Source organism: Meles meles, chromosome 3, assembly GCF_922984935.1.
Source record: "Meles meles chromosome 3, mMelMel3.1 paternal haplotype, whole genome shotgun sequence".
In the NCBI taxonomy this organism is placed as follows: domain Eukaryota; kingdom Metazoa; phylum Chordata; class Mammalia; order Carnivora; family Mustelidae; genus Meles; species Meles meles.
Window position 1 is genome coordinate 109,321,632 of NC_060068.1, and position 13,914 is coordinate 109,335,545.

The 13,914-nt window shown below is 37.9% G+C and overlaps 1 protein-coding gene across 1 annotated transcript in view; it reads right to left on the minus strand.

The window, feature by feature from the left end:
* Positions 1 to 13,914, minus strand: part of SMAD5 (SMAD family member 5) — a 54,376-nt gene that overhangs the window by 28,555 nt on the left and 11,907 nt on the right. The window contains exon 2 of the mRNA XM_045999865.1: positions 3,513 to 4,084. Coding sequence (XP_045855821.1) covers positions 3,513 to 3,915 — 403 coding nt within the window. The 5' untranslated portion in view covers positions 3,916 to 4,084. The remainder of the gene's footprint in view (positions 1 to 3,512; positions 4,085 to 13,914) is intronic.

A 13,914-nucleotide genomic window follows, 5' to 3' on the forward strand; every position in this document is an offset into this window, starting at 1 on the left:
AGCAGATTTGTTAAATTCCTATCAACACTATTTTCCAGATGCCACAAATATGTAATCTATTAACTCATTTTTCCCCTGGACTCTTCATCCTTCTACAATCTAGACTGCTAAATCCTTAAGTCTGCTGGAGATCTCAAGTCCTTAGACTTCCCTTCTCTTTTGTTGAAACCCATTTCCTGGACCTCATGCTCTATTAGTTTCCTAAGAAAGGTAAAAGGAAGGGGGCACCTGGGTGGCTCAGATCTTTAAGCATCTGCCTTCGGCTCTGGTCATGATCCTGAGGTCCTGGGATGCACCCCCATCGGCTCTCTGCTCAATGGAGAGTCTGCTTCTCCCTTTCCATCTGCCTCTCCCCCTGCTCATTCTCTTTCTCTCTCCCTCAAATAATTAAGAATTTTTTAAAAAGGTAAAAAGAAGATAAATTTTTAGTCCTTGCATGTATGAAAATGTCTTGTCTTTTGTTTGTCTACAGATTCTAGAATAAACAACTTTTTCTCTCTGAATTTTAGGGGCACTGCTTTACTATCTTCTGGAATCCAGAACTGCTCTAAGAAACCCAACATTCTCACTTCGAGTCCTTTCTATATGTCCCATCTTTTCTCTCTGGGAGTTTTCAGAATCTTCTTTTTTCACCATGACATACTAAAATTTCATATGTGGGTCTTTAACCCTAACAGCACTATCACTGCCATTCTTTTAGCTAGTCTCCATTCCCAGTGTTATTTCCATACCAGGCTTTTATTATCTCCATGTGAAATCCAGCATGGAAGACAGACTCTAAGATGGCCACCATGATTCCTGCCTCTTGGCAGGTATTCACCCTTGCAAAATCCTCTCCCTCTCAAGGTATTCTCTCTGAATTGCTGTTTACCAATAGAACATGGCAAAGGTGATAGGATGTTATGTGTGACACAATATAAGAATATAATGCCCTTCTATCAAGAAAACCCTCTCTCTTCTGTCTTTGAAGAAGTAAGCTGCCATGAATGCGAGTTACCTATGAAAAAGGTGGCAAACAAATGAAGGCAGCCTCTAGTCAACAACCAGCAAGAAGAGTCCAAGAGCCCACTAGGAACTGAACCCCATCAACAATCACGTGAGCTGGGAAGCAGACCTTTCCCTAGCTGAGCCATACATTGAGACCCAATACCTTAAACAGAGCCTAGCAAAGGACTCAAGGTAAACCATGTCTGGACTTCTGTCCTACAGAAACTGTGAGGTAATAAACGTGTATTAAGCCACTTAATCTGTTGTGTAGCAAAAGATAATTAATGCACCCAACTAGTATCTCAGCTTATATAATTCATTCATTAAAAAATATATTTATTGTGCACCGCCTACTAAGTGCCAGGTACTACGACCATTCTAGGCACTGGTGATGCAGTACAGAGTGAGACAGAGAAAATTCCTGCTTTTATCAGTCAGTAAATAAAATAAATATCTAACACAGCATCAAGTAGTGATGGTGGTACATGAGTAAGGACTGAATGGAGGGAGAAAATGTATCATGAAAAGATCATGTTCTCTGAGAGTTAAGTAGGAGAAAGAGAAAAGGGAAAAAAAGTCTAGATGCAGGAATAGGCCAAGTCCATGGAACAGGGGAAGTCTGAAGAGAGGTTACATAGGGTCTTGTAGAAATCTGCTCTAAGTGTGATAAAAGTCTTAAGTGTTTTAAGCATGTACAGATGTAATTTGGTATTTTTTTTTAAAAAACTGACTTTAGATATATATATAGAGAGAGAGGGAATCTCAAGCAGACTCCCTACTGAGCATGGGGCCCAACATGGGGCTCAGTTTCACGACTCTGAGATCATGACCTGAGCCGAAACCAAAAGTTGGACACAACTGACTGAGCACCCAGGTGTCCCATGATTTGCTATTTTTTAAAGATCACTTTGGCTGCTGTGCAAAAAATAGAACAGGATGGGGGGAAAGAATACAGGCAGAGACCAATTAGGACACTGCTTAAGGTAGAAGATGATGATGGTCTGTCCTAGAGTAGTGGTGTTGAGAGATGGTATAAAAGGACATTATTAAGATATATTCTGAAGGTACAGCAAATAGCATTTGTTCATAACTTAAATGAGGGCTTCAGAGAAGAGGAAAAAAAAATGACTTTTAGGTAGCAATTACATGAATGCTGGTACCATTTACTTCGACCAGGAAAACTAGAGGTAAAAAAGACTCGGTGGGGGAAAAAAATCAAAAGTCCTATTTAGACATATTAAATCTGACATGTTTAGAGACATTCAAGTGGAGATGTCAAGTGGGCAACTGAATACAGAAGTCTAAAACTCAAAAGGAGAAGTTCTCTGGAGTTCAAAACATGAGAATGAGCTTATGGTTTTATGACACGTGACCACATGAGAGCCCACAGAGGAAAAATACAGATGTAGAAAAGGTCTAGGGACTGAGTCATGTGAAAATGGGAAAATAAGCCAATAACGCGACTAAGCAAAAAGAGCCAGTGAAGTAGAACTAAAAGAGTGTCATGTTTCAGAAGCCAATGAAGAAAAAGTTGTGAGTGGGAGAGAAGGAAAGCAAGTGCCTCTGTTGAGGCACATCTCAAATGATGCTGAAAATGCAAATGAGATGAGGTCTGAGAAAGACCCCTCCAGCCAGAAGGCAGTCACCAGCGATCTTGACAAGTCAAATGGTAAGGAAGACAGACTAAGCAGAGGGAGTGCCCAGAAAGAATGGGAAGAAAGTAACGTAGAGATTTAAAAAAAAAAAAAAAAAAAAGGAGACTCCTATAAAAAGACTCAAAGAAACAGTACAGGAGACTAGGGGTGAGGGGATGTGAATGGAGTTGGGACCAAAATTCTTTTTTAACTTCTGTCTAGGATGGGCAGTAGCATGACATGCTTATGTGCTGACAGAAATAGTCTACAGAGAGGGAAAATGTAATCCTGGGGAGAGGGGTGATAACTGTACGAACAAAGTTCTCGAGTAGACAAAAAGGAATGGGATGTAGTACACATACGGACTTGGGTTTTAGATAAAATAGAGACATGTTGGGGTGCCTGGGTGGCTCAGTGGGTTAAGCCTCTGCCTTCAGCTTAGGTCATGATCTCAGGGTCCTAGGATTGAGCCCTGCATCGGGCTCTCTGCTTGGCGGGGAGCCTGCTTCCCCCTTTCTCTCTCTGCCTGCCTCTCTACCTACTTGTGATCTCTGTCTGTCAAATAAATAAATAAAATCTTTAAAAAAAAAAAAAAAAAAGAGAGACATGTCATCCACAGGAAAGGCAAGGCATACAAATGACTGACTCCAACTGATTCATGTACATATGACTGACTGCTTATAGTGAACATGAATTAGAATTAGCTACTTGGGAGCTATTTTATCTATACACAAAAAGCTAAATTCAAAATCCACCATTTCTTCCAAGATTAAAATCTTTAGGAAGGAAACATAAGGCTAATATGTAATATGGCCTTTTAATTACTAAATCCACTGAACTATAAATTGGAAAGAGACAAGTTTTCGTAAATGTTCTCAAGATAAAACCTACCTGGACTCTCCACTCTCTTATAGTGGTATGGGTTGATACAAACTTCTTTCTGCTTAGATCCAAAAGGAAACTCACAAATATCCAACGGTTTTAGCTCATGATGACTCTGCAAATCGGGCCAGCGCCAAACACGACAGTATATAACATGGGGTAAACCTTTTCTGTGGGAAACCTGCAGGCGTCCATCTAAAGATCTGGGAATAGTGACACATTTGCTTGGCTGTCCTGGACTGCTCAAGGCTTTCTCCAATTCTTCCATGGCACCCTTTTTCTTTTTTAGCTTTTTCACCAAAGCATCGACTGCCTTTTCTGCCCATTTCTCCTCTTCATCACCTTGCTTCCAGCCCAACAATCGCTTTACTGCTGGACTAGTAAAGGAAAACAAGCTGGCCATTGACGTCATTTGATATAAATCTTCAGAGACCTTCCTGCAACTCAAAGTCAGTGGCTACTCAAAGAACAGCTCACAGATGGAAAATCACATAGAGGTTCTAAGCAGAAGTTCCAATTAAAAAGGGAGGAGTGACATTTATCTTCATAAGTGCCATAAGATTCTTTCATTGATTCAAGTCCTGAAAGAGAAAGAGGGAAAAGGATAAGACCCCTAACTTAAATGCAGGTAATTAATGTACACTTAAATCAATATAATTAGAAAGTATGTTATTTTTAAATATGAGCAGAAAAGCATTATTACAAAAAACCCAAGTCTAGAAAAAGAAATTTTCCCTTAAGTCCTGTGATCACTCATTTCCTTTCTTCACAACATGAACAAATAACTCACTGGCAATGCCAAATAACAACCGAAAGCAAAACAGATTGCTCTACCTTCTCTCCTATATATTTTCCAAACAAGTAAACTCTAGACTTTCATTTCCCTTCCTCAGGCCAATAAGCCCACAATACCCTTCTAAAGTCTGATTCTGAAGTATTTCCCGTCACTGAAACCCATGTCATGCCATGTCAATTTTGAACACATTATGTCCTAATGTCTACAAGTCTTCAGAGAAATCTTTTTCCTATGGTCATTATTGTTCGTAAAGTGTTTCATAGACTTATATAAGGTTTGGGCAAAAGCTATAGTCCTATTTAAATCACATTATTAGATGGAAATTTTGTCAAATTTTATATTAGTTTTTTCATAAGATAACAAATCCTCATATAAATCGTAACACACATAACTGCCAGAAAAATGCTTAGTGTCTATTTTTAAAACTAAAAACACTGAATAGATGTAAAGAGAATAAATTCAAAGTTTAACCCAGAAGAGGGCAGTTTATAATTATGTGATTCCTATTGCCTTCTGTGATATTTTGGGCACGCTAAGTTAAAGAACCTGCTCTAGGCAGACTGCCCCGCTGTACCTTTACCAAGTTCTTGGAGATGATGACAAGAGGAAGTGATGTGCAGCGGCACTGCACCGATAAGAATGGGTACAATTCCCTGTGGTCACTGCACAGCCAACTACAGACAATGAGTAGCTAGTGAAACAGCAGGAGTAATGTTTGGAAAAAGGATGTCAGTAACAAATTGGAAGCCAAGAGGCTCCTTTTCTTGTGCCTAAAATTGGAAATAATGCTGCAGCTCTGTCTTTGACAATATCTACCAAAATCTGGCATCAAGACCATTCTGGATTGGGACAAATCTTCCCAGAAAAGAATACATGTGTTCAGTTAAAACCCAGGCAAACATAAATTAAAATAAAACTGAGTTGAATTCAACAAATAACATCTAATTGCTTGCTATGAGCCATACACTGTACACTGCCATGATGGTGCTTAAAAAGAAAAAAAGACACACCAAATTATGTTTCATCTTAAGAGCCAACTGATTCATTCATTCAACATACACTTACTGAGATGTAGTAAGTGCCAAGATGATCAACCAGCACTGGCTACCCAGACTGCCATGAACCATGGTTAGAACCTAGAACAATGGGTGCAAAGGTGCACAAAGGTAAAGTAAATACTCCTTCTGTGTGGATAGACTTCCCAACCCTACAATGGGGTAATTTTTGCCAGGTAGGCAAAACTGACCATATTAAACTAAAGAAATACAAGGAAAGACTAAAAGTGTCAGTAACAGGTCACAGACTGTGAAGTGTTATGTGCTAAAAGAGCTGAGCTCAGCTGTAGCTACATCAAGAATACAGGATAAAAGCCATCTGGACCAGAGAGTAAAGGTAACAGAGTAAGCCAAAGTATCATTGGCTTGTCTAAGACAAGAGAAACTTCAAAGACATAGGGACACAAACAACAACAACAAAAATATCTGTTGGCAAACATGAATAGAGCATTTCCTAAAGTAGACAATAGATAGGTCTGGCTAAATGAGATCTTACCCAGTAACACCGGAACATAATAGGGACCAGATGGGGTAGTGCATGTGTGTGGGGAGAGAATATATTAGCAATGAAGAGATTAAGTTGATGAAAGGGACAAGAGGAGATAAGTTCGAAGACCAGGTAACATATTGTAGTTAACCACTAGAAGGTGCTTAATAAATTTTAACTGCTAATCTTACTATCATTGTCATCATCATCATCAAATACTAACCATATTATGTATTAACCAAAAAAAAAAAAAAATGGAAAAGTTACTTCTGTGTGTACAAATAGAACAAGGACTAGAAGGCTACATACTAATTCATCATTGCAGTTACCTTTGGGGAGAGGCATGGAATGGGGGAAGGGCAAGAGAGAGAAAGGGGTCCTCGTGATTTGTTTTATGTATTTCTGTATTGTTTAAAGCTTTACACAAAGGGAATCTATTAACACATTACTTGCATAATACTAAAATAAAAATAGTAAATAATCTAAAATTGGTGTGAAGAAAACAGAGTTACAAGTGTCAGTACAATGAGGAGGTAAAACTAATGCACGCTTTATTAGAGGTCAGGCAGGTGGTTTCCCTTAAAGGAAGGGTATTAACTAGAAGAAAATCTGAGTTTCGGCCATCCTGGTGAAGTTCTGGTTCTCCTATGGGTGATTATTTGGGGAGCTCAGTTTGTGAGAATCCAGCCAGTGGGATACTTAAGATGTGTATACACTTCTCTATGATTTTTAAAAATTTTCTGGACATACAAAAAAGTACAGAGTGCTCAGTTTCTTTCTCATTTTTCTCCCCATCATCAATCAATTCCCCTTCTCACAGGTAATCCTTTTGTATCTGTCTTTCAGGCCCTTACAGAGAAATTTAACACAAATACAAACAAATACAAATATATACAGAAAATCTTTTTTTACATAGCGGTAGTCTAAAAAAGAAACAGGTACAGAGAAACATATGAACAATATATGTTCAAGATCTTCCCATTCCAATATAGAAAGTGCTTCCACATTCTTTTCTACTACGCAGAATTCTAGTATAAAAGTAATCTTATAAGTATGTCAAACTATGTCATTCCTCTGCTCAAAGATTATTCAGTGGCTTGCCATTACACTTGGTATCCAAACTCCTTAACATCACTTTATAGGGCCTACATGATCTGGCCTTTAGCCTTTCCTCCAAAGTCATTCTGTACATTCTCCTACCTAACTTTGCACTTAACCACTCCTTTCCATTTCTCAAGTGCTACAAAGTTATTTCTACCTTAAGGCCTTTGCTCTTGATGTTTCCTTCCTTGGAATTCTCCCTCATCTTATTTAACATGCTTACTCTTTCGATTAATTCAGCTGTTCAAATGTCACTTCTTGAAAAAGGACTTCCCTGGCCACTTTTTCTAAAATAGCATATATCACACTCCTACATCATTCTCTACTTCCTGACCGTGCTCACTTTTCATGGTATTTATCCTAACCTAATCAACATATTAATTTTATTTACTTATTATATGTCTTTCTCACTGAAATGTTAGTAGGCAGGTAGCTTCATCTTCCTTATCCAGCATCAAATTCCCCTAGACTGAGAATAGTGCCTATTTATTAAATGAATGAGCAAGCAAGTAGTTGAGTGAGTAAGCTAAAGAAAAGCAACTTGGAAAAATACACATTTCTTTACCAGAGCAACCGTGTGAAGGTTAAAACAAAACACGGTATTTATGGATATGGACAGATATGGTAAGAGAAAAAAAGCATGGATAAAAATGATACACACCAGTCTCAGGACAATGAGTACTGGTTGCCACTGCTAAAAGGAAAAAAGGACAAAGAATGGAAAAGCTTCAGCTGTTTTAAAGCCAGATTTTAAAAGTTTGGCAAGTCATGAGATGTTATATTCTCTCTTCTTTTCTATGTTAAAATATTCCATAACTCAAAATATTCACAATTTTTAAATTTGTATAAAATAGAGTGATAAAAAACGGAAAATTATCAGATTCTGTCCCTGACAAGATATAAGACCATGACCGGGTATCACTCTTTCTAATTCTACAATTCTTTTGTAAAAAGGGATGATGGCTCCTAAGTGACTGAAATGTTCAAGTAATAAAATATGTAGGGTCGCCTGGGTGGCTCAGTCAACACTCAACTTCTGCTTTCACAGCTCAGGTCATGATCTCAGGGTCATGGGATGGGGTCATGGGATGGAGACCCATGTCGGGCTCCACGCTGAGCATGGAGCCTACTTAAGATTCTCTCTCCCTCTGCCCCACCAACATTGCACACATGCACATCCTCTCTAAATAAAATATTTAAAAAAAATAATTAAATATGTGTGCACATATGGATCTGGGGCACCTGGGTGGGTTAAGCATCCAACTCTTATTTTTGGCTCAAGTCCTCATCTCAGGATTATGAAATCAAGCCCTGTGTTGGGCTCCGTGTTGGGCTCCATACTGGGCATGGAGCCGGTTTAACATTCTCTCTTTCTCTCCCACTCCCTGGCCCTCCCCACTCCCTCTCTTTAAAAAAAAAAAAAAAAAAAAAAGGCTGGATCTAGTACCAACCTAACACACCCACCACTTTATATACCAGCCCAAATTCCTATACTTTTGCCCATCTGGGTTTTCCAAGAGAAATCTCAGTCCTCCTCAATAATGAGCCCAGGGCCACCCCCTTTGGTGAAAAATCCCTTTACCACCAGATTCTAAAGAGGCTATTGAATATCATAAAAATTAATAGGACAGTGATAAAAACAGATCTTAACTTTCCAGATGGAATATAAAATCCTTCCAGGAGGAAGTCTTCAGCACCTGGCACTATTCCATGCATCATACCACATATTAGAGGAATATTTAACGAATGGTCATTGATTTTTCTATCAACTGTACCTTGAAATTAACGAAAACTTCAAATTTTAACCCAGGTGACTAAGATAATGATAACCCCATTAGCAGAATTAAGGACACTCAGAAAGTAGTTTAGTCAGTGGAGAAAATGGTTAACTCTACTGGAAAAGGGTCATGAGTAGACATACAGGTTTGGCAAGGAAAAGATGAGAAAGAGATTTAAGATTTTGCACAAACATCTGAAACAATAATAAAAAACGGGTTTTTAACAGAAAGAAAAGGGTGGCATGTTAACACCTGCATATTAGAGAACACTGACTGGTAGGGAAGAGAAAAAAGTTACCAATGAAGTAGCATTAAAAGGAGGAGCTTAGAATTAGATACAATGGTATTACAGAATATCATACACAAGGCAGAGTTTAAAAAAAAAAAAATGAGAACAAGAGGAGAAAAGCTTGAAGACCTGATAACATATTGTAGTTAACCACTAGAAGGTGCTTAATAAATTTTAACTACTAATCTTACTATCATCATCATCATCATCAAATACTAACCATATTATGTATTAACCAAAAAAAAAAAAAAAAAAAAGGAAAAGTTACTTCTGCATGTACACACAGAACAAGGACTAGAAGGCTACATACTAATTCATCATTGCAGTTACCTTTGGGGAGAGGCATGGAATGGGGGAAGGGCAAGAGAGATAATGACTGGTAAATGAGGATGTCATTAGCTCAACTTCAAGACCGATTTCAGAAAAACGAATGGGTGTCAGATTCCAAAAACCTAAGACTCAATATTAGTGTTTTCGTAAAACTAGCACTGGGAAAGGAGTAGGCGCAAACCAGGTACTCAAATCTTTAAATATTAGATGATTAAAAATTTTAGAAACATCTCACATGGTGTTCTTTCCAAAAAGATTTTGTAACTTTGCAAACTGTGTGAGTGGTATGAGCAAGTAATCCAAGTACTCATTATCTAAGTCTCACAAAGTTAAAAAGAGGGGGCAACTGGGTGGCTCAGTGGGTTAAAGCCTCTGCCTTCTGCTCAGGTCATGATCCCAGGCTCCAGGGTCCTGGGATTGAGCCCTGCACTGGGCTCTCTGCTCAGCGGGGAGCCTGCTTCCTCCCCTCTCTGCCTGCCTCTCCACCTACTTGTGATCTCTGTCTGTCAAATAATAAAATCTTAAAAAAAAAAAAAAAAGAGGAACAAAATTCATCATAAAAATTTACTGATGAATAAGCAAAAGAACTGATCAGGCATTTCACATAAGAAAATATTACAGTGGCCATTAGATGGTAAAATAGGCTCAACATTATTAGTTATCAGAAAAAAAATTTTTAAAGAAAAAAATTATAAAGAAAACAGTGAAATATCACTCTATGTTACACATAAATCTCTCTGACCCAGCAATTCCATCCCTAGGTATATATCCAACAAAAACAGGTGCTATTGTCATCAAAAGACAAGTACATGTTCAAAGCAACTTTATTTTTACTTTTATTTGCCCCAAATTGGAAATAACTCAAATATCCATCAACAGTAGAGTGGGACAATAAATCATAGTAATAACTTCAAGGAATAATCTACTTTGCAGCAATGTCAAAGAACAAACTAACATATGAGAAACACGGATGAATGGCACAGACAAGTTATACAGAGATATAATTATACAGAAATCAGATATAAAAGATCACACAGTATATCATTTCTTCTCAAAAACAGGCAAAACTAATCTATGTCATCAAAGACAAGAAGGTTACTAAGTGGGCACAAGAGAGCCTTGTGGGGAGAAAGAAATATTCTACAACTTGATTTGGGTGATGATGACACAGATGTACACCTAAGTAAAAGTTCACTGAGCTATACACCTTAAGATTTATAAAAAAGTCTTCAAAAAACTTGTTAGTGAACTGATCACTTAAAAACTGGTTCCCAGGGACGCCTGGGTGGCTCAGTTGGTTAAGTGGCTGCCTTCAGCTCAGGTCATGATCCCGGTGTCCTGGGATCGAGTCCCGCAGCGGGTTCCTTGCTGGGCAGGGAGCCTGCTTCTCCCTCTTCCTCTGCCTGCCACTCTGTCTGCCTGTGTTCTCTCTCTCTCTCTGACAAATAAATAAAATCTTAAAAAAAAAAAAAAAACAAAAAACTGGTTCCCATTCACTACCATCTTCTTCACCATAATAACTTAAAAAAACCACCACTGAAAGTGCAAAGTTTGCAAAATACAGTAAGATTTCACAAAGTTTATTCAAATACCAGCCCCCCAAGCAAGTAAGTTAATTTGTTAACTGTTTCATGGATGCTGACAAAGGCCACAAGACTCCTAAGCCAGAGACAAAGGACTTAATCACTCATGGCACAGCAAGCAGCATAAGCCTCAGATTTGCAGTTCCCTTTGCCTCCAAGAGACCCACAGGCATGGGAGTGATGAAATACCGCCAAGATGGAAGGTACTCCTACAGTGAGTTTGCACTGATGAGGAACAATGAACTTGGGGAATTCAACCCTTTTACATTTACATTAAGCAAGCCTCTCTTTGTGGAAGGAGAGTACCTTCACTCTCAAAGGATTAACCTTGGTCCTTAGTAAAATCAAGGTTTATTTTTTATGGATATATTTGTAAAAAAATAAAAATGCTCTTTATGTTAGTAGCACAAATGACAAACACAAAGGATGCCCTATCATGCTATTAAATTATTGTGAGAAAAATTACACCTATTAGGGGCGCCTGGGTGGTTCAGTGAGTTCGACTCAGGTCAAGATCTCAGGGTCCTGAGATCAAGCCCCATGTCAGCATCCGCAGGGTACATGAAGCTTGCCTGCTTAGGACTGACTCTCTCCCTCTGTCTACCGCCCCCCTACTGCCTCCACCTCCAGCTCATGCACTCTCTTAAAAAAAAAATTTAAAAATAAGCCTATCCATCAAACTTGATTCATTCTTTGTTCATTTTAAGAATACATGTTTACAATATAACCTAATGTTTTTCTAAAATTTTAATTTTTGAAAATAAAGTCCCAATCAGACCTGTAATTTACAATTTAGTTTAAAATACAGATCAAATTTTAAATGGTTTCCTTTTTTAAAAGATTTTTCAAAAGATTTTATTTATTTATTTGAGAGAGGAGAGTGAGCACATGAGAGAGAGACAGAGAAAACCAGTGGGAGGAGAGGCAGAGGGAGAGGGAGAAGCAGGCTCTACTGAACAGAGAGCCCAACAAGGGACTTGATCCCAGGATCCTGTGATTATGACCTTAGCAAAAGGCATCTGCTTACCCAAGCCACTCAGATGCCCCTAAATGGTTTCATTTTAAATAGGCTTTTTAAGGACCAATTATTCAGGAAAACCTACATGTGGCATGAGATGCACTTGATGAATTAAGTTACCCTTATGAACCTCTCCTCCACTGTGGTATGCTGGAAATTCTCTGCACAAAGCAGGGGACATGGTCTGCATTGTTACCACTTAAAAAGACAAAACCACATCAATGATCTTGAAAAGTTACTTACAGACTTTTGGACATCCAGTTTTCTTAAAAGAATGTAGCTATTCCAACGAATCCAACAGCTTCCTTTCCAGAAAATCAGTTCCTTCAATGATGATGACGATAATGATGGTAATAGTAATAAACTACTAACATTTACTGAACACTACATCAAGCACAGTTAAGGACCTTACACTGAGAGACCAAAAAAGATTAAAATCTCAAGACAGACACATGTAGTAAATTACATTATTCTCATTTTACAGATGAGAGAACAGGCAAAGGGAAATTAAATGTGACTTGCTTATTTCAATAGATAAGAAACAGAGCCAGGAACTGAACCGGGGCAGTCTAGCTCCACCCACACTCCTAAACACTGTACATACTTCCTCCTAAAAAGAAAGCCTCCCACCAAGGAATATTCTTCCCTTAAAGATCTTTTCCATTATTCTCCATATCTCTGACTTCTCCAAAATATTCCAATCATTATATTATCACAAGATTATACAGTTTCAGAGACCAGGGATAATCCTGTTCAATATGCTCATTTTCAAACTGATTTTTTCTGCCACTTAACATATCTTATTAACTTCATCTATTTTTAACCCTCTCTTCTCTCAATTGAGCTAAGTCAAGTCAACAGGTTATGAAAGACTAAGGATTTACTACTACTGTAAAAAAAATTTACATTTATTATGGCAGCCTTACTCAGCTTCAAAGCTTTTTAAATTTTCATTAGGACATTTTTGCCACACTAAACACTAGAACACAGTATGTGTGTGTGTATATATCTGTGTGTGTGTGTACATGTATGTATACACCATTACACACGATTTTAACCAGCCCAACTCTATTTCACACATCCACTTCCTTAATATTTAACATTTAGATTTCTAAATAAAATTATTATGTTGGGATTAAAACTGTTCTATTGTACCCATATGACAGATCAATTTTCTCCTGTAAACTTTGCTATAAAATGTATCACATTCAAAATCACACCGTGATCCACACTGAAATGAAAGCATCAGAGTGCTTGGGATACATTCAATAGTGAATGAATAGATTCATTTCACTATCTTCACTTTAGTCCTTGTATGAAAGAATTTCTCATCACATACACAAAAAAAGAGTAAGACACTATACTTTTTCCCGTTAGCATATATTAGTGTATGTTCTGTGAATTCAGAGAAAACATGCAATACCTGTGAAAACAGGTTTTCTAGTGACCGAAGATTTCATTTTGAATCTCTTATCGAAAGTTGGTTCAATTTCTCATAACCCTTTTGCCTTTCGCTATATAAAATGAATATCCATTCTCAGTTCAGTCAGCTGTGTACATAACCATTCATATGATTCTTTCCATAGTATTTGTGAACTTATCCTCGTAATAAAGAAAAGTCCCAAAAGGCTGTATTTAGTAACTTCAGTCTTTAGAGGTTACATATCGCTGGGCAGTTAAATGCGGTCCTCCTCTGTGCTCCCTTTCTAACAATGCTTTCAGAGTCTATTGAGGCACATATATAACCAGTGTTAAACTTCATCTTGGACTCAGAGTCATACAACACACATTTACTGGGTGCACCCAAAAAAGGGTAAACCACTAAGCCAGAAGCTAAAAGGTTTAAAAAAAAAACAACAATCAGGTCCAGACCCGAACTTAAAAGATTACAAATTGATAATTAAAACATGCCATTTGCCTCTGCAATACACAGTGGAGAATGGCAGATGCCCTAAGGGTGTATATGTGCTAAAA